The sequence below is a fragment of the Pongo pygmaeus genome, chromosome 7 (assembly GCF_028885625.2).
Source record: "Pongo pygmaeus isolate AG05252 chromosome 7, NHGRI_mPonPyg2-v2.0_pri, whole genome shotgun sequence".
Classification (NCBI taxonomy): Eukaryota; Metazoa; Chordata; class Mammalia; order Primates; family Hominidae; genus Pongo; species Pongo pygmaeus.
In genome coordinates, this window is record NC_072380.2 from 157,240,041 (window position 1) to 157,266,036 (window position 25,996).

The following is a 25,996-nucleotide window of genomic DNA, read 5'->3' on the forward strand; positions in this document are numbered from 1 at the left end:
GTGCGTGTTGGGGTGGGCTGGCCTGCACGGCTGTCGTGGGCCCTGTCTGTGCTGAGCATCCCCAGCTCCAGGGCAGGTGCTGGGCTCTGAGCCCCACGCGTGCGTGTTGGGGTGGGCTGGCCTGCACGGCTGTCGTTTCAGAGCACACAGAAGAGACCCTGCTACAGGAGGAGTGGGAGGAGAAGCTGTTGATGGTGAGGGCCGGGGATGGTGGGGACACGGCCCATCCTGGGCCTTAAGGTGTTGTCTGGCCTGGGGGGTGCTGGGGTGGCAGAGGCTGGGCCACCTGCCTCGACCTCACCTCGTGGTTTGGCTGGGGAGCCAAGGATCAGGCAGCGTCAAGGCTGAAGACCGCAGCAGCCTTGCAGTGGGGGACTTGCTGTGACAAGGCACCGGCCCTCTAGCAGTCACAGCCCCGAGCGTCACCGGCCACCTCTCACCCTGCCTGGTGAGCCAACTGCGGCATGGCTGTCCCCTGAGGGTTGGCTCTGCTGCCCCCGGCCTCCGCTGGAAGGCGGTCTGCAGCCCCTGCAGCCACAGCACATGGGGATGTGCCCAGACTCCAGCCGCCCTGTGAGGGGTCGGGCTCCCAGCCCCTCAGTGGCATCTTGGCCTGCAGTTCCTACGAGACACCCTGGCCATCATTTCTGACAACGCGTGGATCTGCCAGCTGAGCCTGGAGCTGTGCAGGCAGCTGCCCTGCTACGACGAGGCACCCCAGGAGAAGGTGGGGCGCCTGCTGGCGTTCTTGGTGTGGCACTTGGGCTCTGAGTCCTGGGTCTCGTGTCTGTCACTTGCTGTCTGGGCCCTGTCTCCCGTGGCCCTGGTGGCCTGGCAGAGCCTCCTCGTGGTGGCTGAGGGCCAAGAGTGCGAGAGCCCACCGGCCCCACCCCTTATTCCTCAGATATTGCCCCAGACTCACCCTGCAGTTCTCATCAGCTTGTGGGCAGGAGGTGCACCCCAGGGGCAGCCCCATGGCAGCGCTGGGTCTCCCTGTACTCAGGAGTCAGGCACAGCCATGTTCTCTGGTTTTGTTTCAGAACTTCCTGTACAAATGCATAGGAACCACCCTGGGTGCTGCTTCAAGTAAGGAGGTGGTGAGGAAGCACCTTCAAGAGCTGCTGGAGACGGCCAGATACCAGGAGGAGGCAGAACGCGAGGTGGGGCCACTCTCCCTACAGAAGCCCCAGACAACCCAGGGCTGGAGGACGGTGGCACCTGCTGTTCTCTGAGGCAGCCGGCTAGCCTGCATGCCTGTGCATGCCTGTGTGTGCCTGTGTGCATACACATGTGGTGTGCGTATATGCACAGAGAGGGTGTGTGCACGATATGTTGATGTGTATGCAGGTGTGTGCGTGTGTGTACATGTGGGTGTGCCCGTGTCCACACATGACAGTGTGCGTGCGTGTGTGGCAGCGCGTGCCCTCCCCTGCCCGGGGTAAGTGTGCTGCCCCCCAGGGCCTCGCCTGCTGCTTCGGGATCTGTGCCATCTCCCACCTCGAGGACACACTGGCCCAGCTGGAGGACTTCGTGAGGTCAGAGGTCTTCAGAAAATCCATTGGCATTCTCAACATTTTTAAGGTTAGGGTGACACCGGTGCAGGGCTGGGGACAGCTGTCTATCCACAAGTTTGAGGCTCAGGGGGTGCCCTGCGGGCTGGAGTGGGGCAGGAAGCTGGTTGTGTCCCTGGAGCAGTTTTTGCTCCTGCATTCCTTCCATGGGCGGGGCCTGTGTGTGGGTGCTCCCAGTGGGGAGGGCGGCAGAATGGCCTCCCAGAGGCAAACGTAGCTGTGGCCAGGGCCACGTCTCTGCCAGGTATGGGTGATGAGAGGGGCTCGCGGCCGGGGCAGGCCGATTCTGCATTCTTGCCGAACCACCAGCTGTGCTGGCAAAGCCTGAGCCTGGTTTAAGGAAGGAGTGGGCCCCTGCCACAGGCCCCTAACCCGGCTGTGGTCCCTCTATTTTCTGTCTCCCGTAACTGTCCCAGTTACAGCATCTCAGGGCTGGACCAAGCATGCAGGGCTTCCCAGCCCTTGCTGTGCAGATGGAGGCTGATCTGCAGCGCAGCAAGGGTGGGGCCTCGAGCTCTTCTCAGCTGCCTCCTGCCTGACTCTCACACATGGCTGCGCTGCCTTGACCCTTGGCCCTCTGTTACTCGGTACCCAGTGGGCCCATGCCTGGCTGGCTGCCTGTGCTCCTGCCCCTTTCAAAGAGGCTCTCCCCATCCCCAGATTCAGGCGGTGCCCTGCATGGCTGGGTCACACCTCTGCTGTCACTGACTGGCTCTGGCCCTTCTTCTGGGAGGATTTCAGGCGTTTCTGAGGCCAAGGATTCCCGTCGGGGAGTGTAATTGTGTAACTGCAGTCCCGCTGGTTCCTCTGGCCTCTCAGGATCGAAGTGAGAACGAGGTGGAGAAGGTGAAGAGTGCTCTGATCCTGTGCTACGGGCACGTGGCGGCCCGGGCCCCCCGGGAGCTGGTGCTGGCCAAGGTGGAGTCGGACATCCTCCGGAACATCTGCCAGCACTTCAACACCAAGGTGGGCACTGCGGTGGGCCTGCCATGCCAGGGGAGCTGGGACTGCCGGGGAGTCACATCTTAACTCATTTCACTTTTCGTTATTCAGGTTCTAGGAGTAAAGGTAGAAACCAAGGTACAGTGTGTAGGAATTAAGTGCTGGACTGGCTTCTCCCCTCTCGGCTCTCCTCTGGGCGGGTTGAGCTTCATGGGCAGAGGCCGGAGGGGGAGCTTGGAGCTTGCTGGGGCTTCCTGGTCTCCATCCCCAGGAGGCGTTCGAGAGCTTCACCAGGGCTCCTGCCCTGGCCTGGGCCCTGGACGGCAGTGGGAAGAAGGGAGGTGTCTGCGCCTCCAAGGGGCCGGGTCGTGGGCTGTCGCCCCCCAGGGAGTTCAGCCAGCCCCACCCGTCCCAGGACAGCTGGAACCTCCTCTGGCTCTGCTCCCCAGTGCTTGTGGGGGCTGTACCTCCCCGGACCCCAGTGAGCACCTAGGAGAGGGGCCAAGGCCCAAAGCCAGTGGAAGTGGTAGTGGAGGCTCCACTGACCCCCAAGGCCTCACCCCAGCCTAACAAGTTTCTCTTCTGGCCTCCCTGGCACTAACCTGACAAGCCCCTCTCTCGGGACAGTCAGCCCCTCCTTGAAGAACAGGCCCTCTGGTTCTCCTGCGGTGGCTGGGAGGGCAGGGCTGTTCTGAGAGGTTCTTTTCCCAGCCCTTCAGTGCTCCCTGGAGGACTCTCCTCCTGCTGTGGGGGGCCCTCTGGTCACACCACACAGTGTCTGCTCTGTGGCCTGTCTTCTCTGAAGTGTGACACGGGGGAACCCCTGGGTGGCCCCCGGCTTCTTCCACACGGACTTTGATAAGCAAAAGGGCTGGCTAGAGAGCTCCTTTGAGAGCAGAGTGCAGCACCTCTGGCTTCGGAGAAAAGAAAAGGGGGTGTGTGCGGGTTCAGCCCTGGAGGGCAGGCGTGGGCATCTCCTGTAGCCCTGCGTCCCTGCAGGACCCAGCCCTGAAGCTGTGCCTTGTCCAGAGTGTGTGCATGGTCAGCCGCGCCATCTGCAGCAGCACCCAGGCTGGCTCCTTCCACTTCACCCGGAAAGCAGAGCTGGTGGCACAGATGATGGTGAGCGTGGCCGTGGCCTGGCAGGTCCTCGGGCAGGTTCTTGGAGACTGAGGCCAGAGGTGGGGACTGGGGGCACTGAGGGTGACAACGTGAAGACAGCCTGGGAACGTGGGAGGGGCCATGTAGGGACACATGGGGCTCTGCTCCTCGGGCCCCGCCTGTCACTTAGGCTGGGGGACAGAGCTTGACCAGGGAGGGGAGCTGGCGTTTCCTCCAAGGGCTGAGTCATGCACCTGCCTCACCCAGGAGTTCATCAGGGCAGAGCCTCCAGACTCCCTGAGGACACCTATTCGGAAGAAAGCCATGCTCACCTGCACTTACTTGGTGTATCCTTTCCTGCCTCTGCACAGGCCCGTGCAGCTGCGTGTGTGCGTGCGTGTGTGTGCCTGTGTGCGTGTGTGCGTGTGTGCGCATGTGTGTGTGCATGTGTGCGTGCATGTGTGCATGTGTGTATGTGCGTGTGCACGCATGTGTATGTGCGTGCGTGCGCCTGTGCGTGCATGTGTGCATGTGTGCATGTGTGCTCGCGTGTGTATGTGCGTGTGTGTGCACGTGTGTGTGCATCCGTGCGTGCCTTGTGTGTGCATCTGTGCGTGCCTTGTGTGTGCGTGTGCATACGTGTGTATGCGCATGCTGCGTGGGTGCCACCATGGTCTGGAGCAGAGTAAACATGGCAGTGGCTGTGCTGCCGGCACAGGCCTGGAGGTTGCTGGGTGTCTGAGCCTCAGCCTCAGTATCATTGTCTGGGGCCCTTAACTTGCCTCTCAGCTCTGTGGAGCCTGCGCTGAACGAGCAGGCCCGGGCGGATGTGATCCGTGGCTGCCTGCACAGCGTCATGGCCCTGCTGCCTGAGCCCAAGGAGGAGGACGGAGGCTGCCAGAAGGTATCCCCGTGTTTCTCTTGCCTGTGTCCACACCCGTGAGAGCGGCGGGAGGCCACTGTAGGCCGCAGGGTCACTGGTGGGGCTGGACGGCCTGGCTCTCCTTCCAGTCCCTGTATCTGGAGACGCTGCACGCCCTTGAGGATCTGCTGACGAGCCTCCTGCAGCGGAACATGACCCCCCAAGGCCTGCAGATCATGATTGAGGTGTGCAGCGGGGAACTGTCATGGGGATGGGAATGGGGGCACAGAGGGCACTCCACCTGGCTGCTGGCCCTCTCTCCACATGTGGGCACCACAGGGACCGTTTGGTGCTCTCTGCAGTTGGAGGTGGTTTATGAACAGGCAGGTGCACCCCCTCCCATCTGGGCTGGCAAGCAGTTGGGGAGGCCCTGACCCAGGTGGGGCCTCTGGAGCCTGTCCTCTCCCGCCACTGCATGGCGTGGGGATGGAGGGGCCTACAGGTACTCATGGCTCCTGACTGGGAGCCGAGCTACCAGGGTGGCACTACAGTGGGCTAGGGTGGGGCCGACCCCCATGCTCGGAGTGTGTTCTTCTAGGACCAAGGTGGCCTCCACCCTGTCCCTCCACAGTCCTGGCTGGCACTGGGTCCACCTGGGCTGGGTTGTGTCTGTGACCAGACTGGAGGACAGAGTGGCAGGGCCAGAGGAGCTACGGTGGCCTGAGGCTGGCACCACTCTGGGTCCCCGGCTTGGCCCCCTGTAGCCCGGGAAGGATGGCCTGGCAGGGACGCTGAGCTGGCCCACGATGCACAAGGCTCCTGCCCCCAGGGCTGCCCTCTGAGCAGTACCTGTGTGAAGCCCCCTCTTCCTCAGCACCTGAGCCCGTGGATCAAGTCCCCAAGAGGTCACGAGCGGGCGCGGGCCCTGGGCCTGAGCGCCCTCCTGCTGCGCTACTTCCTGGAGCACCTGCGTGTCAGCGTGAGTACCTGGGTCCCCGGCCCAGGTGCTGCTTCCTGTGGCACTCATGACCCAGAGTGTGAGCTGCCTTCCTGGATTCCTCTGGCCACCACCCCAGCTCAGGCCACAGTCCTCTTCCTTGAGATGTGGATTGAGGGCCTGTCAGGGCCAGGAGTTGTCAGGGATAGCTGCTCAGAGTAGAGTCTGTTGTCATCAGGGGCCCACTGTTAGCCGGGAGGAACGTGCACCTCTGGTCTCCAGGGCTTCACTGTTGAGCGCGGTGCTTGATTTGGTTGGCGATATTATTATCATGTTCCAGAAGCATCTATTTGTTTTAATGAGAACTTTTATCAGGAACAGATATTAGATTTTGCTAAATATCTTTTTGTCGTCTATCAGGATTATTCTAGGCTTTCTTTTCTCTCTCTTTTTTTCCCTGAGACAGGGTCTCACTCTGTTGCCCGGGCTGGAGTGCAATGGTGCAAACACAGCTCACTGCAGCCTGGAACTCCTGGGCTCAAGTGATCCTCCCGCCTTGGCCTCCCGAGTAGCTGAGACTACAGGTGTATGCCACCACACCCAGTTGATTTTCTTTTCTTTTTTGTAGAGATGGGGTCTTGCTACATTGCCCAGGCTGGTCTTGAACTCTTGGGCTCAAGTGATCCTCCTGTCTCGGCCTCCCAAAGTGCTGGGATTACAGATGCTGGGGTTACAGATGTGAGCCCCCTGCACGTGGCCTTTTGTTAATGCACCAAAACTATCTTTTCTTTTTTTTTCTTTTCTTTTTTTTTTCTTTCCCTCACTCCCTTCCTCCCTTCCTTCTCTCCCTCCCTCCCTCCCTCCCTCCCTTCTTTCCTTCCTTTCCTTCCTGAGTCCGAGTCTCTCGCTCTCACCCAGGCTGGAGTGCAATGACGCAATCTTGGCTCACTGCAACCTCCGCCTCCTGGGTTCAAGCGATTCTCCTGCCCCAGCCTCGCGAGTAGCTGGGATTACAGGCGCCCACCACCACTCCCGGCTAATTTTTGTATTTTTAGTAGAGATGGGGTTTCATCATGTTGGCCAGGCTGGTCTTGAAGTCCTGACCTCAAGTGATCTGCCCACCTCAGCCTCCCAAAGTGCTGGGATTACAGGCATGAGCCACTGCGCCTGGCTGAAACTTTCATTCTTTATGTGGCCAAATCTCGTGTGTTCAGGGCTCTTCCCACCTCATGCTTTCATGGCCTGCTCATCACAGAACCCTGATCTGGCTGAAGCTCACCCTGGTGCACGGTGTGATGGATGCCCAGCCTAAGGACAGTGGCTGGTCACCCTGCAGTCTTTCTCTAACATTCCAACCTTCCCCTTCTGACTTGAAATTCTTTCTCATCAATGGTGCCCAAGTAGATACCAGGTTTCCATCTGAGCCCAGGAGCAGGGTGGGAGCACCTCCCAGGAAGGCCTCGCATGTGGGGGCTGAGGAGGGAGCAGGTGGTGGGAGGGGGACAGGTGCGTCTGCTGGGGAGGAGGTGTGGAAGTAGGAGGAAGGTGTTTGCCTATAGGAGCATGGGAGGGGCAGGACTGAGGAGAGCAGAAAGGCTCTGGAAGGCAGGACCAGGACAGTCAGCGTGTGAGGGGGTCTTGTACAGTCCCGCCCCTCACCCAAATTGGCAGAGCTCGTGCACTCCTCCCATTTGGGGCCCCCTCCTCACCCCAGTTGTCCGTCCGCTTGCACATGCCTGCGTGCCCACATCGGCATGGCCTGGTCCTCCTTCTTGTAGGGGCCCGGCCTGGGAGCCTGTGTGGCCCTGGTGTAGACGAGGTGTGGTCAGAGCTGAGCTGAGCAGCACCCACGCTGCAGCGGGAGGGGAGGGAGGAACTCACTGGGAGCTGTGTTGGCCACAGTGACGGCCCAGGGCTTCGTGGACACCAGCAGCACTCCTGGCCACACTCCAGCCCTCCTCTGGGTACAGGTGGCATAGGTGGCGTCCACCCATCCCAGCGTTCCAATAGCTCAGGCATCTCCTCCTCCAGGCCCTGGTGCCCTTCCACAACCTGGGCCTTCTCATCGGCCTCTTCTCCCCACGGTGTGCGGACCTGTGGCCTGCCACCCGCCAGGAGGCCGTGGACTGTGTCTACTCTCTGCTCTACCTCCAGCTCGGCTATGAGGGTGAGCCCTCGTCAGGAGTGTGGGGGCCAGTGGTCGTGCAGGGGTGCTTGGAGGGATGAGGTGCAGAGTCCAGGCTGCGGGATCGCCAGGGAGGGCCTGGGCCCGACTGCTTGTTCCTGCCGCCTCTCAGGCTTCTCCCGGGACTACCGCGATGACGTGGCGGAGCGGCTCCTCAGCCTCAAGGATGGCCTCGTGCACCCTGACCCCGCCATTCTCTTCCACACCTGCCACAGTGTAGGCCAGGTACCAGCTGGGAGCTCTGCGGCCGGAAGGCAGGCTGGCACTATCTGGGGCTAACAGGGACTTCCCAGGCAGCACCTGGCCTCCCCTAGCCTCTGTAAGTGCCACCCATGGCCAGTGGGCACGGGGCAGGGCCTGGGTGTTTGCATTAGTTGCCGGCGCTGCCCTGCACTGGCCCCATCACCCACCCCCACCTACGCTGGGGCAGTGCAGTCCATACGAGAGGAAGGTGCTGTTTGTCTTGAGACCTGGCAGAGGCCGAGGAGAGAATGGGGTGCCATGAGGCCCAGCCACCCTCTGCCTGCCACTGACACCCTGGCCTGCTCATGAAGATGCAGGTTTCTGGAACAGAATCTCCAGCGGCTGCCCTGTGTGGAGTTGTCCCCAGAGGCTATCCAAGAGCCACATGGGGGGCTAGGGTCATCGCCTGCAGGGTGCAGCGGGCTCTAGCCCTCTTGCCAAGGGGCCAGGGACGGGCCCTGCCCTTGGTTCCAGCTGGTCAAGGTGCTTTGTCCAGTACCATCTGAAGGGAGGATGGCCCTGGGCACTGCGTCCCCTCCCCGACCTGTGCCTGCCTGGTCCACTCTGAGGCTCAGCTCACAACACAAGCTTGAGTATTATTAAAGTATTGCATTTCGGGGGCGGGGGGGAAAAAAGTCCCTCCAAGGGGATGAGAAAGCTGCCCCTCCCTCCGTGCTCTCATGTGGGTCCCCAAGCTGGAACACGGCCTGTCTCCATTTGGTGCTTAGGAACGGCCTTCCAGGTCCAGAGACTGTGTCTCCTGCAGAGGAAGGAGGGGTAGGTCACCAGGGTCCTTTCTGGTGCTGGGATCACAGGTGTGAGCTAAGGCTCATCTGCCCTTGACCCCGTGTTCTAGAGAGCTCCAGGGCCACTGCACCACAGGGCTGCTCCCAGCCCACTTCACGGGTCAGAAGGAGCCCGAGGAGGGTGCTGTGACCCCAGCCCTGCAGCTGCCCAGGCACCACCTTCCAGGAGCCCGCCCAGGTTCCAGCGGGCCCTGGCAGTTCTGGAGAAGGAGACCCCACCCCCGTGCAGCGAGCTCATTGAAGGCACAGGGCCCGGCGGCTGGGGCCGGGCTGCAAGAAGGGGCGTGGCCTCCCGCCCTAACACGAGCCTCTGAGACTCAATGCCTCGGAGGAGTGGCGTTGGGGTACCCCCCTTCCCTCCTTAACCTCTGGCATCGCCTTCCTCCTAGATTATTGCCAAGCGCCTCCCCCCAGACCAGCTCATCAGCCTCTTGCTAACCATGTTTGAGGCCCTGGGAGATCCCGAAAAGAACTGCTCCCGAGCAGCTACCGTCATGATCAACTGCCTGCTGCAGGAGCGGGGCGGCGTGCTCCAGGAGAAGGTGGGAGAGGGCGGGGCGGTGGCTCGAGGAGATGGTGGGAGGGGGCGGGGCGGGCAGGGCAGGAGTGGAGTGATGGCTCCAGGAGAAGGTGGGAGAAGGTGGGAGAGGGTGGGGTGCGACGGGCAGGGCAGGAGCGGGGCGGCGTGCTCCAGGAGAAGGTGGGAGAGGGCGGGGGGGCGGGGCGGTGGCTCGAGGAGATGGTGGGAGAGGGCGGGGAGGGGCAGGGCGGGCAGGGCAGGAGTGGAGTGGTGGCTCCAGGAGAAGCTGGGAGAGGGTGCGGTGGGGTGGGGCGGGCAAGGCAGGGGCGGGGAGGTGGCTCTTGGAGAGGTGGCACCGCGGGAGAAAACAGGGTGGCCCTGGCCTGTCCTGGACCGCCCTGCCCAGCCCTCCTCGGGTGTGGCCCTCACTGCTATGCCCCCTCTCCCTACAGGACTACCATGGAGAAATCTTTCTCTTATGTCTGAAGACAGGGGTTAGAATTTGGCAAAAACAAGTGCTGAGAGAATAAGGGGGGAAAAGGAAGTGGAAAGGCGGGTGAAAGCACTCATGTCTCCCTGAGCCCACAGTCTGTCAGCCGTCCCCCAGGGCGAGCCAAGCCTGACCTCATGGCCCATTGCTTTGTTTGTTTTCACCCCACATCGTGGTATTTTCCAGCTGTGCAGTAGGCATTTGGCAGTAGGGGTCACCATGGCTGAGGCTGGAGAGGAGACTCCCAGGCCAATACCCACCGTGGGCAGGGAGCCTCCTCGTGACAAGGCCGTCCCCCAGAGTCAGGCGCACATGCTATGCTGCTGCTGGACTTGTGGTGGGCCTGGGGGTCCCAGGGCCAGCGTCCTCCGGCCCATGTTTCCCCCGTGTTCCGTTCACCTGCTTTCTGGAGCAGCAGGACAGTCGCAAACTCGCAGGCCCCCAAGTCCAATCCTTCCATCTCAGGCCCAGCTCCAGCCTCGGTCTGGGAATCTGTCTTCTTCTCCCTCCCCGCCAGGTCCCCAGCCCAACTCCTGCAGGAGTGCAGATGGCAGCTGTGTGGGTCCTGCCTCTGGTGGGCCTGCCAGGGGAGCCTGAGAGTTGGACCCAGCAGGCATGCTGTGAGGGCATGGGGCCGCTGGCTGTGTTGGATGCCTGCCCAGCTCCGCACCAGCCTCTGGGTCACATGTGCCTTCAGCGCTTCCTCTACCTCCCAGGGCACTGGCCACTTTGCACGAGGAATCCAGGTCGTGGCTCCAGTTCCTTGGCTTCTGGGCTGTCCGTGGCCCACGGGGAATCCTGGCCCTGCCTCAGGCTGGCACCAGCAGTATGGAGCTCTGCATCTCATGGGGCTCCCTCATGGCCCCACCCCCTTGGGCTGGCGTAGGTGTGCCCACAGCTGTCCCCCATGCATGGCCTGACCACCGTGTCCCGCCCATCTACAGGTGCCCGAGATCGTGAGCGTGCTGCGCTCAAAGCTTCAGGAGGCCCAGGGAGAGCACGTCCTGCCGGCCGCCCAGCACAGCGTGTACCTCCTGGCCACCCAGCACTGCTCGGCCGTGGTGTCCAGCCTCCTGGGCAGCCCCTTGCCCTTGGACAGGTACCTAGCTCAGACTCTAGGCTTAGGGGTCCCTCTGGAATGATGCTCCCCGAGCCTTCCACCCGGCTCTGCACCCCGACTTTCTGCACCCCAGCTTTCTGCATGAGTTCCCATGGCTGTAGGCCACGTGGGACAGAAAGTGACATGGAGACAGGCCCCAGTCTCTCAGGTACACATGAGGACCGCTCCTCTCCAGGCGTTTTGGGATCCTCACTGGCCCCGGTGGGCCCTGCACAGCACCCCCACAGGGAAGCTGCTGTTTCTGCCCTCCTCTAAGGTCCCAAAACTGCCTGGCTGCTCTGTCGGCCCCAGGCTCCAGCACACACTGGAGGCTGCCCCTCACCCTGTGTCTTGGTTCCAGCTGCCCCAAGCCTTGTCCTCTGCAGGGCATCCACTGCTGCCTGTGAGCAGACCCCCGGGAACTGCCTGATCTGAGCCCCCTCAGGAGCCCAAGGACAACCTTGTCTGTACCATACATCACTATGTCTTCCCAAACTCACACCTCCCAGCTTCCAGCAAAGGGCAGGGCGTGTCTACCACCCACCAGCCCAGTGGGGTCCCCCTTCCTCACTGAGGCCTCCGGAGCATGGGTCTGCTGGCCCTTCCTTTCTTTGCCATCTTAGTCGTGGACAGAGGCTGGCCCAGGGGCACCTGCCTTCCTATGACCTCCAGGAGACTCCATGCTGGGCAAGGCAGAGTGACCCTTCCCCTGGCAGGCGGGGGCACGAGGCTGCCGTGGGGACGCAGGTTTCCTTGCACCTGGCCCTTTACCCTGTCAGCTTTGCTTTTTTTCATATGCTCTGAGGCCCTCCCATTAGGTGCATCCAAGCTGCAATGCCCACTTCCTCCTGGCAGGGGGGACCCGCAGGCACCTTCTGCTCAGAGGTGCACTTGTCTGGTGGGCCTGCTCCTTCCTGGTACTGTTGACCTTTCTGTGTGTTTGTTTTAAATCTCTTGCATGGTAAATAGCTGCATTTTGTTACTGATAGAGGGAGTTTAAATCCACTGTCATATCTTTTGCGTCTTTGTTACACGTTTTGTTTTTTAAAAATCTTCTTTCTTATCCTTTTTTAGATTGACAGTGTCCCTCTTACCTCACTTTCTCCACTCAGTTTGCAATCCTGCAGTCTGTTGCTTTTCTTTTAGCATTTGCCCTAAAGGTGGCTGCATGTGTCCTCGCTGAAGTCCAGCATGGGCCCCGAATGCAGGCTGAGGTCTGGGTCTGGCTGGGCTGCTGGGCATCCGAGTCGTCATGACTGTTGTTCTTGGGCACAGCCGGCGTTGACTTGTATTTCCTCCGTGATTACCGCCTGGCTCATCAGTTTTCGCTTTCCGTGGAGGCATGGCTCACGCAAAGGGCAAGCACAGAGTCACTGGGCCCTGCGGGACTTTCCAGGTCAAGGCAGAGGAGGTGTCCAGTCCCCAGCAGGCTCCTATGTGCCCCTCAGTCCCCTAGAGGGTCAGGGCCACCTGACCGCCACCACTAGAGGTTTTGGCGATTGTGCTGTGTGCTGGGTCTTCCCAGCCTCTGCTTAGCACGGCGGTGCTGCTTCCCATCCTTCCTCCTTGCCGGGCAGTGCCGGGTGCTGTGTGCGCTGCACCGTGTGTCTGTTTCTAGGTGATGGACATTCGGGTTGTTTTTGGTTTGGGGCTGCTGGGGATGGCGATGCTTTGAATGTTCCTGGGAGTGTCTGTTGGTGGGTAGAGCATGCATTTCTCTTTCGTGTGTATATAGGAGTGGAATCAAGTCCGGGCACTGTGGCTCATACCTGTAATCCCAGCAGTGTGGGAGGCTGGAGGATCACCTGGGGTCAGAAGTTTGCGACCAGCCTGGCCAACATGGTGAAACCCTGTCTCTACTAAAAATATAAAAATTGGCCAGGCATGGCCAGGCGCAGTGGCTCACGCCTGTAATCCCAGCATTTTGGGAGGCCGAGGCGGGTGGATCATGAGGTCAGGAGATCAAGACCATCCTGGCTAACACGGTGAAACCCCGTCTCTACTAAAAATACAAAAAATTAGCCAGGCGAGGTGGCGGGCGCCTGTAGTCCCAGCTACTGGGGAGGCTGAGGCAGAAGAACGGCATGAACCTGGGAGGCGGAGCTTGCAGTGAGTCGAGATCACCCCACTGCACTCCAGCCTGGGTGACAGAGCGAGAACTCCGTCTCAAAAAAAAAAAAAAAAATTGGCCAGGCACGGTGGCTCACGCCTATAATCCCAACATTTTGGGAGGTGGACCACCTGAGGTTGGGAGTTCGAGACCAGCCTGACCAACATGGTGAAACCTCATCTCTACTAAAAATACAAAATTAGCCAGGTGTCGTGGTGCCTGTCTGTAATCACAGCTACTTGGGAGGCTGAGGCAGGAGAATCACTTGAACCCGGGAGGCGGAGGATGCGGTGAGCCATGATTGGGCCATTGCACTCCAGCCTGGGCAACAAGAGCAAAACTCCGTCTCAAAAAATAAATAAAATTTATTTCATATATATATATATATAAATTACCTGGGCGTGGCAGCACATGTCTGTAATCCCAGCTACTTGGGAGGCCAAGGCAGGAGAATCGCTTGAACCTGGAAAGTGGAGGTTACAGTGAGCTGAGATCACGCCATGGCACTCCAGCCTGGGCAACAGAGCAAGACTGTCTCAAAAAAAAAAGAAGTGGAGTAACTGTGGCCATCTCTACCCTGCCACCCCGTGAGCTAAGGATGGGTTCTGCATTCATAAATGGTCAGAAAAAGACCAGAAGAATATTTCATGACACATGAAAATGATAGGAAATCCTGATTCCAGGGTCCATGAGTTAAAGCTTCCAGAAGCACCCGCTCCATCCACTTCCACGCTGTCTGGCTGCTCTCGCACTACAGCGGCAGGCTTGATGAGCTGCCAGAGGCCACCCGGCTCCCAAGGCCTGAGCCACTGTCTGTCCTGGTCAGAAGCCTGCCAGCCCTTCCCTGGGCACAGGTTGGCTTGGCTGTCATATGCAGCCTCATGGGGGCCCACAGTGACTGAGTCTGTGGCCTCCTGGCGCCTCAGTGACGGCCACCGCGTCCTTGCTGGTGCGTGCTGTGTGCCTGCCCTCCTGTGCATTTGTCCACGTTTCCTGCCAGGTCATTTGCTCCCCATGCTCACGCCCTGCCCTCTGCTGCTTGCCTTCTGCTTGAAGGACATCTCCTGGAATTCCCGCCACGAGGATCAGTAACACACTGTCCGCCTTTGTTTACTTGCGAATGTCTTTATTTGGCCATCCCTTGTGACTGTTCTTTCTGTGGCTGAGTATCCTAGTTCAGTGGAGTTTGCTCAGGTATGTGACAGCACATCACTGTTTCTGGCTTCTGTCATTGCTCTTGAGAGCCAGGTGAAGTCTCCTAGCACCACATCTGTCCAGGAAGCCGCTTCCTGCTTGTTGCTCGTCTGCAGTTTGCAGATGGGGGTTGCTTTTCCTTTGTTCTGCCAGGCGGCTTCAGGGCTCCCTGTCTGTAGGTCAGTATATTTCATCAATTCTGAAAAACCCAACCTACTCCTTGTCAGCCATTGTTTCCTCTGTCTCTGGGACATCCATCAAATGTACGTTAGCCCTCATTCCATCTTCCGCGTCTCTTACTCTGTCCTCTGCCTTCCCACGTTATTCTTTCTCTGTAATAATTTATGTGAAATTTTTTTATCTTCCTGTTCACTGAGTAAGTTCTTAATCTTCCTATTTACTGTTTCTCTCTTCTACTGTATCTAGACTGGCACCAAATATGTCCACTGAGTACATTAGCGTTTCATTTCTAAAAGGGCTGTTTGGTTTTCTTTTAAATTTGCTGTATCTGTTTTTAGAATTTCCAGTTCCCGTCATATTCAGAGTTTGTTGTTTCTTTCTGCAAACACTGAGCGTAGCTGCCTCACAGTGCGTCTGCGGCGCCGTCTGAGTGTTCTTGGCAGCACTGCCAGGTATCCTTGGGAGCTGCACTCTTTGACCCTGTGCCGTCCTGAGGCCTGGGCCAGACGCTGCTTCCTCCAGGGAAGATTTGTTCTCCCTTCCAGCAGCTCCCCAGGGACCTCCCACACTACTGCCCTGGGCCCTGTGTGTATAGGCTCAGATTTTTCTCTGTGTCCTTTATTACCAGCTCTGTTTACAGACCCCTGGAGTCAGGGGAAGGGGTGAGCTCAGATCTGAGGCCAAGAGGCCATTTCCCAGCTGGCTGCAGCTGAGCCTGGTGGCCGTGTCTGAGCATCGTGGAGCCAGGGTCCACAGCACCCAGGTGGCGGGGGGCAGGGATGCCCGGCCCAGGTGCCGGCAGCGCCCTGACCAGCCGCGGCCTCAAGGTGACTCTCCTCCTGCCTTGCTTCAGCCACGCCTGCATGCTGTGGCGGGCGCTGGCGGTGGAGCCTCGCCTGGCTGCCCAGGTCCTGGGGCTGCTGCTGGAGAAGATGAGTAGGGACGTCCCATTCAAGGAGAGCCGGGCCTTCCTGCTGGGCCGCACCCCAGACCGCGTGGCCACGCTGCTGCCTCTCTCGGTGAGTCGGGCTCTCGGGGCCACCATGACACACCGTCCCTGCCCCGCTTGCCTGCGTGCCTGGGGGCAGGCCTTTCGATGAGGTGGCCCGGACGCCACCCCACGGGCACCTGGAGGCGGCACCAGGCTGGGAGCTCTGAGCTCAGGCTCGTAAAGGCCTCACAGGTGTGGGCTCCCAGGGGAGGCCACTTCATGTTTTATTCTGCGGAAAAAAAATAAACCCAGCTTGGCAGTGTTTTAAGCAGTAAAGCAGCTGTGAGAATTCCCTCCTCCTCCTTTCTGAGGAGCTGAGAACAGATGGCCTGAGGTCTGTCCTGTGAAGGCTGACTGCCCCTCTGTCCCTGTCTCCTGCCTCTACCCGAGGGCCACGCCATGCAGTAGTGCGCCTCGCCCTTCCTGCGCTGCAGCTGGGATCTGAGACCTCCGAGCACACGACGCATGCGAAGGGGGATGCGGGCTCATTGGGTGCAGGGCTCAGATCTCGTGCGGCCTGGAGGGAGGCATGGCCCTGTGATGACTTCTCCCCCAGGCTACCTGTGCACTGTTTGAGGTCATGTCCACATCTGCAGCGGGGCCCGCGGTGCTAGAGCTCTACCCCCAGCTGTTTGTGGCACTTCTGCTGCGCGTCAGCTGCACCGTAGGTGTCCAGCTGCCCCGGAACCTGCAGGCCCAGGAAAGGAGGGGTGCCAGTCCAGCCCTAGCCGCCAGGAACCTGGAACCCTGCAGGTATCTGGGTCCCCACTTCCCACCTCCAGTACTGATTCGGAAGCACAGGCATGTGTGTGCACGCGCATGGTGGGGGCGGGCAGCAGATCTGAACCATCGGGGGGGAGCGTGGGAGTGACTTTGCTCCCAGGGAGCTGGCGCCTCACCCAGGTGCAGGGCTGAGCTGTCAGTGGTGACATCCATGGCCACCCTTCTCACACTGGCTGTGAAGGCCTCCTTCCTCTCCTCTGCGGGCGGTCTGCGCAGTGGTGCTGAACACAGGCAGCTGGTGGGGGCTTCACGTGGCAGCTCAGGCAGGATCAGGGTGGTGCCTCCTTCTTCTGGGAGTGGAGTTGTGGGCAGTCTTTGGGGTATAGGCTGGGGCCAACCATGGCAGGACCAGCTTTGTCCCTGAAACTGCCCCAGCAGAGCGGCCTTTGGCACGTGCTCAAAGCCCCACACGTAAGAGCTGCCAAGGTGCCTGACATGAAGCATTTCAGGTCCTACACACCTGCCTGGAGCCATAGCACAGACAGAGAAAGCTGACACCCTGGGCAGGTGTGGCTGTGTGGCCTGACCCCAGGACCACAAGCCCATGTGAACGCAGGGCCGCCATGCCCCACCTGCCCAGGAGGGCTCCGGTTCTGTCCCACCCAGGCACTCAGGTTTGGGTGTGCACCTTGGCCAAGACACACCAGGGGGACAGCCTCACTTCAGCCCCCTCCCCCTACCCCAGCACCACAGGCTGCTCAGCCACAGGCCAGCTCGTAAAGCCCAGTGGGGCCGGCTGCCAGCGCTGCTCTGCCCCTAGCAAACTGAGTGGAAAATGTGAATGGGATGGGGCAGCCACCAGCCCCTGGGCCTGGCCTGCTGCGAATCAGTGCCTCCGCCCTGAGCTGTAGGGCTGCGGGCCCCACGCCCACCCCCAGGTACCCCTTCACTGGGACGATTGGAGAGTCTGGTGTACAGGCCGTCCGCCAGTGGGTCAGACCCTTGTGGGTGCCACATTCTTAAATGTCCTGGACACACAAGCAAGGGAGGCACCCTCATCCAAATCACTAACACATTCCTGAGCCAAACACACACTTCCCGTTAGATTTGTCGAAGCTAGTTGTGAATTGCTGCGCCTGCGCCATTTGCAGCCTGGAGCGCAGCCCCTGGTCCAGATGGCGCCTTGCAAGCCTCGAGGCCTGGAGCAGGGTGTGGAGCTGGAGGCAGAGCTGCACTCAAGCCGGGCCCTGGCTCAGACCATGAGGCCCAGCTGAACTGACTGTGGCCCTGTGGGTCCTCCCTCCACCTGCGGCTGGCCCGGCCTGTATGTGTCAAGGGCATCTCCCAGGAACTGCAGTGACTGGTGTGGCTCTGTCCTCTGCCTGTAGTCCGTGCTGGCTGTCCTGTTCCCAGGGCTAGAAGCCCCCTTGGCACCCAGGCTACCTGGGCTCAAAGATCAGGCCCCAACACTGGAACCATGTGACTCCTGGCTCTCCCAGAGCTGCCTTCTAGCACGTCCTACCTTGGGGAGGGAACCCCTGAGAGAGAGGAGCCTGGGGACACTCATCAAGGGCTGTGTGACGGGCTGGCCCTGCTGTTGGTCAGCACCAGACCACCCAGGCACACCCCATGGGGACAGTAGTATACTGGGAGCAGACCCCCAGCACCTCCTTCCTGGGCTGCCAAGACCCCATGGCCCTCAGCTCCTACAGCCCCCATCCAGCTCCCAGGCCGCCTCATTCCTGCCGGCATCACTGGCCCTGTGTACCCAACCGCCCAGAAGCCTCATGGGGCCCATCACCAGATCTCTAACAAGCTTGTCTCATGCTCCTGTGCCCACCACATCCTCCTCCTAGATCCCACCTGCATGAGGGCCTCACGCACCATCCAGGCGAGTAGGGCCTGGCCCCCAGCTTGGTGGGGCCACTTGTTCCCTGCTAGGCCTACTCCACTTCCCAGCACACCAGGGGGCCTGTGGGACACCTGGCAGGAGGTGACCAGGGCAGTGGCACTGTCACCGCAACCAGTGGTCACCACCCGGCCCATGCCACTCAGGGGTTGTCTGCTTTTGGGCCAGGTGCTCCTGAGGACGAAGCCTTGTGGGGACAGAGGTCCAAAGGCGGCGGGGGCCTAAGTGTGAGGTGCTAGTGGGCAGCGGAAAGCCACATGGCAGGGGCTGTGGAGTTGAAATGGAGGGTCCTGCTGGGTGGGGACGCTGGTGCAGGGCATCCTCTGCCCCAGACCGTGCCTGTTGGGTCGCACACTACGCCCCGCCCACTGGCAGCCAGGAGTGGAGCAGCCTCAGCAGGGAAGGGCTCATCTGAGCCGATGGTTGATGCCAGGCTCAAGCTGGGCCCTGTAGAGGCTTCAACATCAGACTCTCCCTGCCAGTTTCTGGCCCAGCCACTGCCAGGGAGACCAGAGGGCAAGGTGCTTGCCTGGTGGGGGTCTAGGGAGTCAGGCAGAGAGTTGGCCAAGGTGGCCCATTGCACGCCCAGGGCGCCTGCTCTTCAGCACCCTTGCAGCCCCTCCAGTTCTCGGCACCATCCCCCCGCTCACTTGCCAGCCAGCCTCAGCCAACACTGGGAGTGGGTCAGGGCCTTCCCGCCTCCCAGAGGGCTGTGGAGTCTCCTGGGGTACAGGTGTGAGAGCCCGAGGTGCCACCAGGAACAGGCCCGGGGTGGGGCACCTGTGGTGTGGGTGCCCAGCAGTGTCTGGGTGTCCAGAAAGGAAGGCAGGTGCAGCCAGGGGGCTTTGCCTGTGTCCAGCTCTCAGGCTGGTGGCCGGGTGGCCACAGGCTGACCTTGCTACTAGCTCACCTCCAAGCCAATATCTGCGTCCTTGCGTTGGGTGGGGAAACGGGGGGCCTCTAGCAGGTGGCCCAGAGCCTGCTTCCTGGAGGATGGCTCTGGCAGGGATAGGGCAAGCCCCCAGGTGGGCAACACACATTGGGTGCAGACCTGAGGGGTTCATCGGGAAGGGAGGTGGGCGTGTGTGCCCCAGCAGCTGAGCACCCTGGCAATCCTGCAGCTCTGCAGTGGACACCCTGCGGTCCATGCTGCTCCGCAGCAGCAGCGAGGATGTGGTGCAGCGCATGGACCTAGAGGGAGGCTGGGAGCTGCTCAGGACCTCGGCGGGGCATGAGGAGGGGGCCGCCAGGTTAGCCAGGTGAGCGGGCCCAGCCCACTGCGGCTCCAGCACTGGCTGGGCTCCGGGCTGCGCCGGATCTCGAGCCCAGGACGTGACAGGATCAGGCGGGGACCCATGCGTGTCAGGCCAGTGGTGGCCTGAGCTCCTGCCTGTTCGCTCTCTGGGGCAGGGGTAGGGAGGGACCCCCTGCAGAGGCCTGGCGAGGCAAGCTGGGAGGGATCCCTGACACGTAGAACTCCCAGAACCCGGCAGCTGGCGGTGGAGCGGACCAGGGCTGTGCAGGGTGGAAGGTGCCTGGGTAGGGTTCAGCACAGCAACAGCCCCTGCACCCTCAGCGGCCCCCTTTCCCAGGGCCATGGCTGAGCACGCAGGGCCCCGACTCCCCCTGGTGCTGAAGACGCTGGCATGCACACACAGCAGTGTGTATGAGAACCAGAGGGTGACCACCACCGCCTTCCTGGCCGAGGTAGGCCCTTCCAGGGACGGATGCTGGGCACCAGGGTGGGGCTCCTGCTCAGGACAGGCACGGGATGCCCTTTTCTTACCCCTAAAAGGCCCCCTTGACTGCGGCCTGCGAGGGAGAGTATGCGGATGCTAGCTACCTCCTCCCCCATGCCAGAACTCACTCAGTCCCACCCAGGGACACCCGCTCTGTTCCTGGTGAGAGGAGGACCCAGGCTGCCTGCAGCCTGTACTCTTCCCAAGTCCTGCTGGGTACATCTGTAGCTGGACAGGGCTGATCCCTGGGACCCCAGGTGCCCTTGGTGGTGTGGTCTTGGCCTTTGTGGCCAAAGATGCCAAAATCTTGCCCGAGGCCGTGCAGCAGAGCAGAGTGGGCATCAGAGCAGGCCCCAGCGGCACAACAGGGAGGGGTCGCCACTGATCTGAGACCCAGGGAGTAGGTCCTCCACCTCTGTCTGCCACGCCAGCGTGGGGCAGCCTCTGGTGTTCTGCGCTTGGACTGGTGGGTCGGGCCCTGGGGTCAGCGGGCAGGGGGAAGTCACAGCACCTCTGCCTGCAGCTGCTGAACAGCAACGTGGCCAACGACCTTATGCTCTTGGACTCGCTGCTGGAGAGCCTGGCGGCTCGCCAGAAGGACACATGCGCCAGCGTGCGGAGGCTGGTGCTCCGCGGCCTGGCCAACCTGGCCTCCGGCTGCCCTGACAAGGTGGGGTGGCCACCAGCCCCTCTGGGGCCCAGGCGGCATGGGTGGGGGGCTGTGCATGGAGGCGACTCTGTCTTGTGGGGTAGCAGACGGTGGCTCTGAGACCCAGGCTGAGCATAGGGTATCCTCAGGTGCGAGCCCACGGCCCCCAGCTTCTCACAGCCATGATTGGCGGGCTGGACGACGGGGACAACCCTCACAGCCCGGTGGCCCTGGAGGCCATGCTGGGCCTTGCAAGGCTGGTGCACCTGGTGGAGGCCTGGGACCTGCGCTCAGGACTGCTGCACGTGGCCATCCGCATCCGGCCTTTCTTCGACAGTGTAGGCTGGGTGGCACAGGGGGAGGGAAGAGGGCCCCAGCCCTTCCTGCCTCTTACTCTGAGCTTTAGCCCCAGCCCCACCCTCCTCCCTGTCTCCCACTGCGGCCAGGTGACCGTGGACAGCGCGGACCTGCAGGGCTGCTGCTTTGTTGGGCCTGGCAGCCCCCACCCGTCAGGGTGTTTCCTGGCCCGTGTCAGGCAAGGGCACCCATCAATGGCAGGGGGCTAGGCAGGCAGGCCTGCAGGGGCACAGCCTGTGAGGAGACATGTGCTGCATGTCCTTCCCAGGAAAAGATGGAGTTCCGGACGGCATCCATCCGCCTCTTTGGGCACCTTAACAAGGTCTGCCACGGAGACTGTGAGGACGTCTTCCTGGACCAGGTGGTGGGTGGGCTGGCGCCCCTGCTGCTGCACCTGCAGGACCCTCAGGCCACCGTGGCCAGCGTGAGTAGCCAGGGGGTGGGTGGGATGGGGTGGGTGGCCTCAACTGGACTTGGCCCCAGTGCCGCATCCCTTAGGCCTGCAGGTTCGCCCTGCGCATGTGTGGCCCCAACTTGGCATGTGAGGAGCTCTCAGCCGCTTTCCAGAAACATCTGCAGGAGGGCCGAGCCCTGCACTTTGGGGAGTTCCTCAACACCACCTGCAAGCACCTGGTGAGGGATGGGGCCAGGCGGGGCGTGGTGGGCGGGGCGGGGCCAGGCGGCACTGACCAGGCCTCTCCCCAGATGCACCATTTCCCAGACCTGCTGGGCCGCCTCCTGACCACCTGCCTGTTCTACTTCAAGAGCAGCTGGGAGGACGTCCGAGCTGCTGCACCACTCTTCACCGGTGAGCACCACCCCCTGCCCCGCCCCCATGCCACCCGGCAGCCCCGCCTGATGCCCCCACTTCACAGGGTTCCTGGTGCTGCACGCAGAGCCCAGGCAGCAGCCGCAGGTGGACCTGGACCAGCTCATTTCGGGTGAGCACCCCCTCCACGGGGCCCCTCCGCTGGGCCCTGCTGACCCTGTAGGCACCCGCAGGGACTAAGTGATTTTCCTGGATTTCAGGATTTTTTCCCTGTCACTGGTGACCTCATCGTCTCTAGTAATTCACGGAAACTTCTTAACTGTTCCAAAAGAGCTTAAAAAACACTAAAAAAGGAAAAACTATCTTTCCGTTGGCTCCTAAGCCTCCCAGCAGAGGCTGTCAGGAGAGCGTGGCCCACGCGCAGGCATGGGCATGCCGAGGTCACAGCCCGCAGGCAGTCCCCCTCCTCTACCCCCAGCGCTCCAGATCCTGCTGAAGGACCCGGCCCCCGAGGTGCGGACGAGGGCTGCTGAGGCCCTGGGCCGCCTGGTGAAGCTCGCCTAAGGCTCCAGCCAGCACCCCCAGCGAGGAGTACGCACCCAGACCTGTGCCTGAGCTCCAAGACGGGGCTTCCCGAGGACCACAGCCTGGGCACACGACTGGAGGGGCCTGGCCCCAAAACAGGCACTGCCAGGGACCAAACCCAAGCCCACAGGATGTGCCGAGGCCAGACAGGGTGCGGGAGTCTGTGTGCCCAATAAACTCATCTGGTCCCAGCGAGCGACTGACAGGGTGCGATGCTGCAGCCTCTTAGGGGATGGGCCAGAGGGTGCCCTGGACTGGATGTGTTGTCCCCACTGTTTTTGCAAAATTGAGTGAGGGGAAGGCTCGGCGCTATGGTGGGGGCAGCTTTGTTGGCAACCCCAATTCAAGAAGGTGGGAGCACCAGGCAGCACAGGCTAAGGCTCTATTGACTTCAGCACAACCGCCCCAGCCCCAGGCAGGTGGAACAGCTAGGTGAAGAGGCGGATGGTCCCGTCTGCCCCCGAGGAGAAGACCCACGGCTGGGTGGGGTGGAAGATGACGTCCAGCACTCCCAGGTCTCGGGTCAGCGCATGTCCCTTCAGCACCTTGACGGGCACCAGCAGGGGGTTCTGCAGAAGGTCACTGTGGGGACGAGGAGGGCTCAGGACACGGCCAGACACCACTGCCCTGGGGAGGGGGCCAGGCAGGGTCAGCACTCACTTGTACACCATGCCATGGCAGACGATGACGCTGCCGTCGTCCGAGCCCGACGCGAAGAGTGGGTACCGCGGGTGGAAGGCCACAGCCCGCAGAGCCTTCTTGTGGTGTCTGGGGTGAGGGAACCAGGTTGAAGGCAGGCTCGGGCTGAAGGGAGGGGCTCTGCTGGCCTCCTCCACCCCCAGTTCTCCTCACCTCAGCATCCTGTATGGCTTGGTGGAAAGATCCAGGTCAAACCACACAAGCTTGCTATCGTAGCTCCCACAGATGACGTTGTCACCTAGGGCCAAAGGCTGTGATGCAGGTGTTCCCGCTCTCACCTGCAGGGTGCACCGCCCTGCCCGTCACCTATACCCCTCACCTGCAGGGTGCACCGCCCCCACCACCCCTCACCTGCAGGGTGCACCGCCCACCACCCCTCACCTGCAGGGTGCACCGCCCCCACCACCCCTCACCTGCAGGGTGCACTGCCCCCACCACCCCTCACCTGCAGGGTGCACCGCCCCCACCACCCCTCACCTGCAGGGTGCACCGCCCCCACCACCCCTCACCTGCAGGGTGCACCGCCCCCACCACCCCTCACCTGCAGGGTGTACTGCCCCCACCCCTCACCTGCAGGGTGCACCGCCAGGCTGGACACCCACTTGCAGTTGGGCATCAGCTTCTTGGTGAGCTCCTGGCGCAGCAGGTGGTAGAGGCGGACACTGCGCTGGGACGCCACCAACAAGAAGGGCCGGGCAGGGTGGAAGGCCACTCGCTGCACCTGTCCGTGGCTGCGGCGGAACGGGCTCTGGCTGCGGCGACGGCTCAGCTGGTGAATCAGCACCTGGGTGTGGCCTTGGGTGGCCAGCACCACCGCCAGGTAGTCCCCACGCCCGTGCCAGGTCACCTGTGTCACTGGCTGCAGGAGAGCAAGGCTGGCTGATTGGCTGAGCCAGGCCCCTCCCACTGCAGCCTCACCCCCAATGCACCCCACGCACCTTGCCGTGGCAGATGCGCAGCCGCAGGCCCACTTGGCGCTCCTCCTCTGAGGCCTCCAGCCAGCGGGCCGGCTGCAAGGGGGGCTCCTCAGGCGGGACGAAGGCACTCAACAGCTGATCTGTGCTGCCCGCCACCAGCCGGTCCCCCAGAGCTGGGTTCAGCAGCAGCACTGAGTCCTCCCTGTGAGCCAGGCCCAGACACAGCCCCTAAGCACAGTGCCACCCCTGCCTCCCCAGCCCCCAGGGCCTCCACTTACACGGCCGCTGCCACCAGGCAGACAGCAGGGCTGGGGTTCCAGGCCACACTCTTCACCACGCCCCCCACGGACACAGTCCTCACACAGCGGGCGGTGGCCACCTCCCAGAGCCGCAGGGAGCCATCGTCGGAGCCTGGATACAGCAGAGACAGCTCTCAACACCTGGCCATCCCACCTGCCCCCCAGCTTAAGGCTGCCCCCAGTTTGGACCCACCTGAAACCAGCCACTGGCCCCCAGGAGAGACACTGAGGCACCGGACAAGGTTGCTGTGGCCCCTGTAGACCTGAGGAGGAGGCGGCAGCAGTGAGGAGCCAGACTCGGAGGGTACAACCCCAGCCCCCTAGTCTCCACTTACCAGGGCCTGGCACGTGGGGAAGGGCTGCAGGTCCCTCGGCCGAGGCAGCTTGGGGATGAGGTCCTCAGGGTCTACATTCACCTGGGGCATGAGAGCACCAGGTCAGCCTTGCCCCCTGTGCCGCCCCCCTGGTATGCCGCCCCCACACACCCTCATCTTGCGCTGCCGTGGGCACAGGTACAGGTCGAGGCAGCGCTCGAAGCGTTCCTGGATGAAGCGTCCATAGGCAGGCACGGCCCGCAGGCTCGGGAACTTGCGTGGCAAAAAGCTCAGCTTCCTCTCGCCCGGCTCCTGCTGTTCCCACGCCAAGCGCTGTGGAGACCGAGACACGGGTGGGGAGGGTCACAGGGGAGCGTGGGGACAGGGTCCCGGCCCCCAGGATGCAGGCCCACCTCCTCCTCGCTGAGCAGGTATTCAGGGGGTGGGTTGTACGACTCGGCATGGCCTGGCAGGGCCAGCTTGGGAGCGGGTACGTGCATCTTGTGGCGCCCTAGCACGGCGTTGGGGTCCTCCTGGGCCCACAGGTCATAGAAGCTGGGGGTGGGGTCTCGGGGACGGCGAGGCTGGATCCAGCCCATCTTGATGGCGTGCACCATGCGAGAGACCTGCACAGACAGCCGGGTCAGGACGGGCAGCGCGGGGCAGGCAGCCCAGGCCGAGCCCCAGGGGCCATGTGCCCCACCTTCTCCTTCTCCACCAGGGAGGGGATGAAGCTGCGCTTGTCGGCCGGGCGGCTGGTCACTGGGTGGATCATGACGTCCCCGCTGAAGAAGTCGACAGCCGGCTGGGGGAAAAGATGTGGGCGTGTGGGCCAGGGTGGCTGAGGCCCTGCTGGTGCCTCCAGGACCCCCACCCCAGGGCCAGCCACTGCCACCTACCTCATAGGGGTTGAAGCCCACGTCCCCAAACTGGCCACTCTGCAGCCGCAGCACCAGGGCCACCTGCTCATCTGTCAGTCTCAGGTCCCGCCCTGTCATCGGGTCCTGCACAGTGCGCCTGGAGACCGCCAGTCAGACCCCGCCAGCCCTGCCCCCCTCCTCGGGCCCACCCTGGCTGCTGGCCCCACCCCACCAGCCCTCACCAGTAGTCAGGGTCGTCCATCTTGTCCAGGAACTGGTCCAGCTCATCCCGGGTCCGCAGGGGCTTGTAGATGCGCCTGCCATCCAGGTCGTAGCCCACGTGGGGGAAGTCATCGTACCACTCCAAGGGCACGTTGCCCACCGTGTTCCGGATGTCCTGCAGCCGGGGGCCACCATGTCAGCATCTGACCCTACAATGCTCACCCCCGCTTCGGGCCACCCAGGGGAGCAGGTGAGGAGGTTGCAGGGTGAGTGCAGGCCCAGCCTCAAGTGCCCTGAGGTCACTGGCCCTGACCTACACCCGTTCCCCAGCCCTGGGGTCTGACGTGGCATGGCGGCCACGCTGCCCCCACCCCCGCCCTTGGAGGCGCCGGAGCTGCACCTTCACATTTTCCACTGAAGTGGTGCCAACCCCAGAGCTCCCCCCTCACTGGATTCCTTGGCCAGGGCTCTGGGCAGCCACAGACAGGGATGACCTCATCACCCACGGGCTCCCTCCCCTGGCAGGGGCCTTAGGCAGAAGTGGGCAGCTGTAAGACGGGGACTCGGGGAAGACCCCAACTGACCCATTCCAGAGAGAGGCAGAAGCCAAGACCTCTCTGTGGGGGACCCCCCACCGTCTGCCCTCGGCCCCTCCCCAGGCAGAACAGCCACGTTCCTGGACGTACATTCCTGGTTGCAGCCCCTGCCAGCCGCCACCCTCAC

The 25,996-nt window shown here is 62.1% G+C and overlaps 2 protein-coding genes across 32 annotated transcripts in view; one reads left to right on the forward strand and one right to left on the reverse strand.

The window, feature by feature from the left end:
* MROH1 (maestro heat like repeat family member 1) overlaps positions 1-22,154 on the forward strand; it is a 118,679-nt gene extending 96,525 nt beyond the window's left edge. For 6 of the 27 annotated variants that reach the window (XM_054499273.2, XM_054499277.2, XM_054499278.2 and 3 more), the window contains 25 exons: positions 142-194; positions 620-727; positions 1,041-1,160; positions 1,459-1,581; positions 2,391-2,537; positions 2,625-2,651; positions 3,513-3,635; positions 3,882-3,961; positions 4,404-4,518; positions 4,626-4,721; positions 5,351-5,455; positions 7,445-7,580; positions 7,711-7,823; positions 9,037-9,189; positions 10,602-10,756; positions 15,094-15,259; positions 15,788-15,984; positions 18,985-19,122; positions 19,456-19,570; positions 20,126-20,272; positions 20,401-20,589; positions 20,877-21,032; positions 21,107-21,241; positions 21,314-21,549; positions 21,856-22,154. In XM_054499273.2, coding sequence (XP_054355248.2) covers positions 142-194; positions 620-727; positions 1,041-1,160; positions 1,459-1,581; positions 2,391-2,537; positions 2,625-2,651; positions 3,513-3,635; positions 3,882-3,961; positions 4,404-4,518; positions 4,626-4,721; positions 5,351-5,455; positions 7,445-7,580; positions 7,711-7,823; positions 9,037-9,189; positions 10,602-10,756; positions 15,094-15,259; positions 15,788-15,984; positions 18,985-19,122; positions 19,456-19,570; positions 20,126-20,272; positions 20,401-20,589; positions 20,877-21,032; positions 21,107-21,241; positions 21,314-21,549; positions 21,856-21,910 — 3,188 coding nt within the window. In that variant the 3' untranslated portion in view covers positions 21,911-22,154. Of the gene's footprint in view, positions 1-141; positions 728-1,040; positions 1,161-1,458; positions 1,582-2,390; positions 2,538-2,624; positions 2,652-3,512; positions 3,636-3,881; positions 3,962-4,403; positions 4,519-4,625; positions 4,722-5,350; positions 5,456-7,444; positions 7,581-7,710; positions 7,824-9,036; positions 9,190-10,601; positions 10,757-15,093; positions 15,260-15,787; positions 15,985-18,984; positions 19,123-19,439; positions 19,571-20,125; positions 20,274-20,400; positions 20,590-20,876; positions 21,033-21,106; positions 21,242-21,313; positions 21,550-21,855 lie in introns of those variants that run through there. The other 21 variants (XM_054499274.2, XM_054499275.2, XM_063669308.1 and 18 more) reach the window with 12 other exon arrangements.
* Positions 22,155-22,329: 175 nt separating this feature from the next.
* The window catches only part of BOP1 (BOP1 ribosomal biogenesis factor), a 29,671-nt gene continuing 26,004 nt past the window's right edge, over positions 22,330-25,996 (reverse strand). For 4 of the 5 annotated variants that reach the window (XM_054499281.2, XM_063669311.1, XM_063669310.1 and 1 more), the window contains 13 exons: positions 25,294-25,448; positions 25,091-25,208; positions 24,895-24,996; positions 24,605-24,817; positions 24,363-24,524; positions 24,213-24,293; positions 24,071-24,140; positions 23,857-23,989; positions 23,600-23,780; positions 23,232-23,520; positions 22,815-22,899; positions 22,623-22,730; positions 22,330-22,544 (listed from right to left, as the gene is read on the reverse strand). In XM_054499281.2, coding sequence (XP_054355256.2) covers positions 22,391-22,544; positions 22,623-22,730; positions 22,815-22,899; positions 23,232-23,520; positions 23,600-23,780; positions 23,857-23,989; positions 24,071-24,140; positions 24,213-24,293; positions 24,363-24,524; positions 24,605-24,817; positions 24,895-24,996; positions 25,091-25,208; positions 25,294-25,448 — 1,851 coding nt within the window. In that variant the 3' untranslated portion in view covers positions 22,330-22,390. Of the gene's footprint in view, positions 22,545-22,622; positions 22,731-22,814; positions 22,940-23,231; positions 23,521-23,599; positions 23,781-23,856; positions 23,990-24,070; positions 24,141-24,212; positions 24,294-24,362; positions 24,525-24,604; positions 24,818-24,894; positions 24,997-25,090; positions 25,209-25,293; positions 25,449-25,996 lie in introns of those variants that run through there. The other variant, XM_054499282.2, reaches the window with a different exon arrangement.